The sequence below is a fragment of the Austrofundulus limnaeus genome, unplaced genomic scaffold (assembly GCF_001266775.1).
Source record: "Austrofundulus limnaeus strain Quisiro unplaced genomic scaffold, Austrofundulus_limnaeus-1.0 Scaffold367, whole genome shotgun sequence".
In the NCBI taxonomy this organism is placed as follows: domain Eukaryota; kingdom Metazoa; phylum Chordata; class Actinopteri; order Cyprinodontiformes; family Rivulidae; genus Austrofundulus; species Austrofundulus limnaeus.
In genome coordinates, this window is record NW_013952769.1 from 433,190 (window position 1) to 440,596 (window position 7,407).

The 7,407-nt window shown below is 44.3% G+C and overlaps 1 protein-coding gene and 1 long non-coding RNA gene across 4 annotated transcripts in view; one reads left to right on the forward strand and one right to left on the reverse strand.

Annotated features, from left to right (window-relative positions):
• The window catches only part of LOC106528276 (TSC22 domain family protein 2), a 50,271-nt gene extending 45,825 nt beyond the window's left edge, over window positions 1–4,446 (reverse strand). The window contains exon 1 of one of the 2 annotated variants that reach the window (XM_014023410.1): window positions 2,066–4,446. In XM_014023410.1, coding sequence (XP_013878864.1) covers window positions 2,066–3,807 — 1,742 coding nt within the window. In that variant the 5' untranslated portion in view covers window positions 3,808–4,446. The remainder of the gene's footprint in view (window positions 1–2,065) is intronic. The other variant, XM_014023411.1, reaches the window with a different exon arrangement.
• The window catches only part of LOC106528278 (uncharacterized), a 25,524-nt gene that overhangs the window by 14,577 nt on the left and 3,540 nt on the right, over window positions 1–7,407 (forward strand). For both annotated transcript variants that reach the window (XR_001311478.1, XR_001311479.1), the window contains exon 3: window positions 6,736–6,864. This is a non-coding gene — a long non-coding RNA (uncharacterized LOC106528278). The remainder of the gene's footprint in view (window positions 1–6,735; window positions 6,865–7,407) is intronic.

Sequence of the window (7,407 nt, forward strand, 5' to 3'; positions counted from 1 at the left end):
ACACACACACACACACACACACACACACACACACACACACACACACACACACACAGTAAGAGGGTTTGTGTGTTTAACCAGTCAACATCTGAACGGGAGAAACCACGGATGTTTTTTTAGGTTCTAATAAGAAGGAAAACATTTCTTCCTCAAACACTTCACTTCTTTCACCCAGAAGTTACAGACCTGACCTGACAAGCTAATGAGGAGCGCTAACTCACTCAAAACTTGTTCTCCTTCTTTTCCCTCTTCAGGAGTCACTGCAGTGACTCATCCTCCTCCATCTCACTCTGTCCAAAAAACTCTATGTCCTTTCCTAGTCTCCAACATCCTACCAATATACCCACTGTCCCTCCTCTGTCCTCCAACTGGTCTGTCCCTCTGATGATCTCATTCCTGATCCTCTCCATCCTCATCTCTCCCAAGGAGAACCTCAACATTTTCATCTCTGACACTTCCAGTTCTTCTCCTGTCTTTTTGTCCATGTCTCTGTCTTCAAACCATACAACAGCTGGTCTCACCGAGTCTCTTGTAAACCTTTCCTTTGACCTTTTCTGCCACTCTTTTGTCGCAAATCACTCCTGAAACTTCTCTCCATCCCGCCTGGACTCTTCTTCACTTCTTTACCACACTTCCTGTTTTCTGGACAGCGGACTCAAATCGTTCCAGTAGTCCTGGGAAATGGTAATTTCCCAGCTCCCATTGGTACATTTAAACTGGAACGCCCCTTCCAGTGGTAATATTCTATTTGTATAGTGGAAGAAAAGAAACTGCCCCCAGTTTTGATTTCAAGATGGCGGCTACTCGCAGCTTTAGAAAGTTAGCTCCGTAACTTTTGTTAATTATCTTTCTTAATGTTTTGGTGCATGTTTAATCACTCGCACAAGTAGTGTGTTTTCTGTGCAATACTGTACTTATTAAAATCAATGTTTATTTGCATGACGACCGTAGTAGAGCTCTTTTTGTCATTGTTTATATTGTAGCAGTGTTGTAGCTAGGTTAGCGGCAACAACACAATCACCTGTCGGCTAACTGGAATGCAGTTTGATATGGTTTGTTGGAAAATGACGTCACCACCATTAACCAGTTCTGGGAATACGATGTAAATGGAACGCAGCAAAAGTCCTTGAAGTCCTGGACCTTTGTGAGCTCTGCCTCCCACTCATTCACACACTGTCTTACTACAGACTACCATCTTACTTCAAGCTTTAAATCACTCCAATCCTACAGTTTATTTTTAGCAAGTAGCTAAATGAGCATTTTCTACCTCATATGTCCAACTGTTTCATTGTGAGGAAGTAATTATAGCAGGGTTCATGCAGGTTTCAGTAAGTTAAATTTAAGACCTTTTAAGACCATTAATGATGACATTTAAGACCAAATCGACGCATTAACAGAAACATTTAAATGGTCCCAGAAATGTTATAATAGATATCTTTTATTGTCATCAATTTAGTTATTAAATATTTAATTTTAATACATGAACACTAAATTATTTGAATGAAACGGTCATTTCTGACTGATGTGAACCACTTTCAACTGAGTGAAAAAAAATCACTGATATCAAGTCAAGTCTGATTGAAAACACACTTTCCCATGTTTAAACAACAAGCAGTGGACAAGACTGAACTTCTGTTTATTTGAGCAGGTAAATAAGCTGCTGTATGTTGGGGGTTGTATGTATGTGGGGGGCTGTATGTGGGGGTTGTAGTGGAAAAGAGGTCAAAATCATGGAAGTAAACTGAGCCATGTTTACCTGCAGTTATCATGGGATTTGTAGTTTAATCATGACCAGTAGCAAACTTAGCCCTTCATGAAGACAGATCGGGTCAACCTCTGATTACGACTCTTAACTTTATTTATTTATGCAGCCAACAGTTCTCAGGAATGATCAAAAGTAGAAAAAAATTAAGACTTGACAAAATTAAATTTAAGACCTTGGGTGAAAATCTGGGCYTTTTTAAGACTTTTTTTTTGGCCTAAAATTTTGATTTTCAAACTTTAGACTTTTTAAGCCCCGGTATGAACCCTGTTATAAATAAGGATAAAAAGGGTTACATGTTACCTGTCCTCCTCCCCGTCAACAGGTATATGGATTCCAAACAGGCTGTTGACAGTCGGGGTGTTGAGATTCAGGCTCTCAGGCGTGAAGGGCTTCACCACCTCCCTCCCGGACACAACCGGAGACTGCGCAACGATGATTCCCTCCGACTTCCTCCCACCACCGGCGCCCTCCGCCTGTCCAAATCCAGCCACCGGGAGGCCCTGCACCCCCAGAGCCACGGGGGCCATGCTGTGAGCCATCTGAGCGGGAGGCAAACTGGAGCTCGTCACATTTGGCATGGCTGCACTGGAGGCACTGAGCACAGCAGTGGGCACGCTGACGGGCACACTAGAACCCACCGCCATAGCAGGCACGTTCTGCACACCAGAAGACAGGGGCTGCGGTTGTGCTGTGGTGGGAAACTGACCGGGGGCCTGCTGGGGCAGACCTGATCCAGCAGCGACCAGTATGGAGCCCCCATTACCTCCGAACCCTACAGTCTGCTGCAAGGACACKGATCCCCCCAGTGCTCCAGGAACATCTTCAACCTGACTTGGCGCCGAAGCTGCTCCAGAAGCAGGGGACATCACCGGAGCAGGGACTAGTCCAACTGTCCCCGCAGAGAGGCTGGACACCGGCAGGGACTGGACACCAGACTGCACTGCTGGCATCGGTTGCTGCTGATAGTACTCCGTCTGGTGCTGCAGCAGTCCTGACGGCGGTCCGGTCATGTGGTGACCCAGAGGAACCTGCTGCTGGGGCGTGTACAACGGAGGCATGATGGGGGACTTCTGCAGGAGGAGGTCAGGGTGGGGCGGGCCGTTCTGACCCACGGGAAGCACGCTCTGTGCGAGGTGCGGCTGGGGAACTCCGACTGCTGACGGAGCTGGAACCGCTGCGGGCTTGATGCCGGGGAAAGAAGCGTGCGCGGCCGAAGCGCCGAGTCCGGCCTGCTGGGTCACGTAGCTCTGATGCAGGACCTGCTGCGGCGGCGTCTCCGCCGGGTGCAGACGAGAGGAAGGGACAGACGTCTCCGCCGTGGAGCTCGAGTGGGTTCCTGGAGAAACCACAGAGCCCACCGACGGTCCGAGCCCACTGTCCCGGTCCGCGGCGGGGTCCTGGCTGACACTGGAGTGTCTGATGCTGTCTACAGTTCTACCACCATGCAAGGCCTCCGAGTCCTTCTCATAAAACTCTGTACAAGTCCACCTGCCTCTTCGAAAAGGTTCTCCAGTACCGTGGTCCAGTTTGATGACCCTGAAGCGCGAGGAGCAGCTCACCGTGGAGGCGGCAGCAGCTGCAGATGCGTTGGCAGACATACCGGGGGGCTGATGCTGAGTGGTCGAGACTAAACCAGTCCCGGGTGGGTTCTGAGCACCTTGACTAGAACCAGACACGCCAACTTTCCTCGCATCCCCGACCGGATTGCTCACCAGCCCGGGTAGACCGGACTGAGGGGCGTTTGAGGACGCCGCGCTGACCACCTCCGCCTCCCCGGCGTTGTTCAGCGCTTCTTCGGACGAGCTTCTCTCACAAGCCGGTTCGTATTCGGCCCGCGACATGTCGAAGATCTCCGACGACACGTCTTCAGTCCGCGACTCGTCCGGGTCGTCCAGACTCTCCGTGTCGTCCGCGGCCCCTACAGCCGCCACCTGGGCCTGAGTCACGCTCGTAATCTGAAAGCAGCTCTTCTTCTTCGCCGGCATCTTCGACATGTTGGGCGGCGTGATTCCGGGTCCCGAGTGTCTCAGTTTGTCCTCCATCCAAATAAACAAAAACAACAAAAACAAAAACAAGACACGAGCTGTTTTTGAAGCTTTAAGAGCTCAGATCATCATAAAGAGCACACTCGCATCTATTTCCCTCTTCCTACTTAGCTGTAGTCAAGATGAATCTGCGCCATCCTCTTCCTCTCTCGGTCTCCTGTTGCGTTTCATGAGCTCACCGAGCGACGCCACACTTCGCGCCGTCTCGTCCGGCAGCAACAGACAGACAGAAGCCCGAGTCTTTACTCCGTCCGGGTCGGCCTGTTAATGTCCCGGCTGTCCACTTGTTGACCCGCCGTTGTCCTAAAGTGTGTCGGCCGGCTGTAGGAGCTACTTGAGCCCGAGGAGGCCCTGCGGTCCTTCACTTACTGAGCTAGCTAACAAGCCGAGTGGCTGCCGCCGCACACTCCCCCTACGTCGGTACAAGTATGTGAGACATCTCCCCGAAAGCGTTTCCGCTCACTTCACCGGCTGTGAGTCGTTCTTCGGCGACACTTGCTCCGGGACTATCTGCGGTAGAAGGCGAAATGAGCTTTTGTTTTTTAACGCTTGAAACAAATTGTTAATCTTAACAGCGCCAACAGCGCCCTCCCTCAAGATGGCTATGTTGTATGCGGCCGGCCGCGCTGCATCGTGGGTAAAGTGGCGAGCGCAACTTTCTGTACGTACGACGCGTTTGTGAATACACTTTGTGTTGCTTTCAATGACCCTCGGAAAAACTGTTGACACGGCGAACTCTCGAGCAGAAATGTGTCCTTGAACTTGAAAAAAATACATGTTTTTATTTTTGTTTCATGTAATGCGAAGTRAAATATCTGGAATCGTATTTTTTACAGAACTATTTATATTTCTGAGAGATTCCAAGATCCAAGTTACTTTACAAATGTAAACTTCACAAAAAAGAACGAACAGTCCTTTAAACGTAACATATTGAACAAGTCAGATGCTTGGTTTAAACAATATTAACATCTTCATATTCAGAGCAGTTGTTTGAAGTTTTTGTTTGTCAGTGTGTGGGGTAGATTTATGGAATGGATTAAATGAGCTCAAAAAAATTGCAAACTTAAACCAGCTTAAAAAAAACGTTTAAAAAGGAGCATACTGGGAAATATGTTATGTAGGATGGGTGTCTCAATATTATTTCAAAAATATATACATAATTGTGCATGTAAGGATGAGAATGTAAGATTTAATGCTCATTGAATGTGGGAATAATTTGTGTTTATCTGTGTGAGAACATTTAAATGTTGTGAGTTAAGAAGGGCAGGAAATCAAAAGATCTTGTATCTTTTACCTGCTCCTTTTCAAACAAATAACAAGGACCTGCCTAGAATGGATTATTAGTTCAAGAAAAATTTGATGGTTTCTTTTATTCTTACTTTTTATTTTGTTTTGTTGCGTAAAGATTATTATTAATAAATTTATTTGAAGGAGGAAAGGCACAGATATAAGATTTTTTTCTTCTTTCTGCTGCCTTTCATTTCATTATTAGGTTTTTTTGTAATTTATTTTTATTATTTTATTCTATTTTTAATTAAATGAAATGAATAAATGAATAAATTCTTGCTCATTTTTTAAACATTAGATTATACATGTCAGTTTTATTTAAACAGCACATTTAAAAGCAACTGTCTTGTCCAAAGTGCTTCAAAAAGTACATAAACTGCAACATAATCTATTAAAATCACATGAGGTCTATAAAGTGCTTGAAAAAAAAACTAAGAACAGGAAAAGTAAAATTACATGAACAGAAAAGGACTTTGGTAAAAATACATTTCACTGATGAGAAAACTACTTAAGTAGAAGTAATAAAAATGTTCACAAAAATTGAGAAAGTAAAATTAAAAGTACTTTTACACACCCTCTAATAAATAAATTGTTGAATTTACTGAACCAAAGTGGCTCCACTAAGTCAGGTTGAGTAAATTGAACAATTTACTCGACTAATCTTAGTGGAGCCAGTTGACTTGACTTTGGTGAGTAAATTCAACACTTCCTTTTTTAAAGCAGAACAACATTTTTCATGATGAGTTTGATCATGTTAATTTTGTAGCAAGTAACTGTTACATTTTAAAATAAAGAATCATTTTTTTCTTTAAAATGTAACAAAGTTAAGGTAAAAGTAGCTGTTTAAAAAATAGTTGGTAAAATTACAAAACCTCAAAAAAACTACTTAAGTATTGTAACGAAGTAAATATACTTAGTTACTATAAACCTCTGAAAATCACATATAGAAACCAACAAGTACAATAAAAACTGTAGTAATGATTTTTCAAGCAGAATTTAAAAGGRTGTTTAGACTCGGTAAGAATATAAAGGAGCTTGTTCCAGGGTCTGGGGATCCAATCCTCTGAGCTTTAATTTAAACCATGGCTGCACTGAGAGCATCATGGCTGGAGGATCTGTAAGCCACTTACAAAAAATCAAGAAAATCAGTTAAACAATTAGATGCCAAGCCTTTTAAACACAAAAAACATCAGGCAGTCAGAGTGCAAATCTGTTAAAACTGGAGTTATGATCATGACTTCTGTTAAAAGATGAGCAACAGAGTTCTGGACTGCAGGTGAATGGAGAGATGATTGCTCAAGGCCAACATGTCAAGACTTACAGTCATCCATTCTCGTGGTGATGAAGACATGGACATGTTTTTAAAGGTTTTTTTAATGATTTTGAATGAAAAATTGACATAATTGATTAAAGTGAAATTTTGACAACATGATGAATATTCTTCTCAAATTTAAAAGAACTGTCTAAAACARTCTAAGTCTCCTCACTGTGAAGAAACAAGAGGACCAAGAATACTAGGAAACACATTGAGAGGGGTTTGATTTCCAAAAACAACAATTTCTTGTCAGAAGAGTTTTTAGGATTCAGAACAACTGAAGACAAAAACAGATTTAAAAGGTTTATTATTTCATTGTTTAGCGAGGAACCTCTGGACCCTCCGGGCGGCAAACACTGCGGAGCAGAACACTGATGATGGGTTTAGAGACGGAGGATTTGCCAAAACGGGAAGTGGCTACTGCCCTTCCAACTGTAGACGAACAAGCCTGGGTGAGTCCACAGATGTTGGTCCAAGAGGGTTTGGATCCAGGTGGAGGAGTGAGATGGGTTAGGAGATCCAGAGAGCAGTCCAACGTCAGAGCCGGGTGGTCAGAGAGCCGGTAACAGATTCAAATCACAATCCAAGTAGCAGGGTCCAGAAAACAGAAATGGTGTCTAAGGCCAAGGATCAGAGTCAGCYTCAGAATCAGGCAGGGAACAGGCAGGAGGCAGAGGGCGAGAGGCAGGCAGTGGGTCAAAAATGAGAGATCAGACATGGACGTGGAAAAAGTGTTGGATATCTACTGGGCGAACCATTCAATCATCTGGCAGTGAGTGACTGTGGCTGAGGAGCTTATATACTGATGGGAACAGGTGAGGCAGATGAGGCTGATTGCTGTGGCACTGAATGAGGAGGCGTGGCATGAACAGGTGAGCAGAGCATGAGTGACAGGAGAGCAGAAAACGGATGGAGCAGCCAAAACATGACTATCTATCTATCTATCTATCTATCTATCTATCTATCTATCTATCTATCTATCTATCTATCTATCT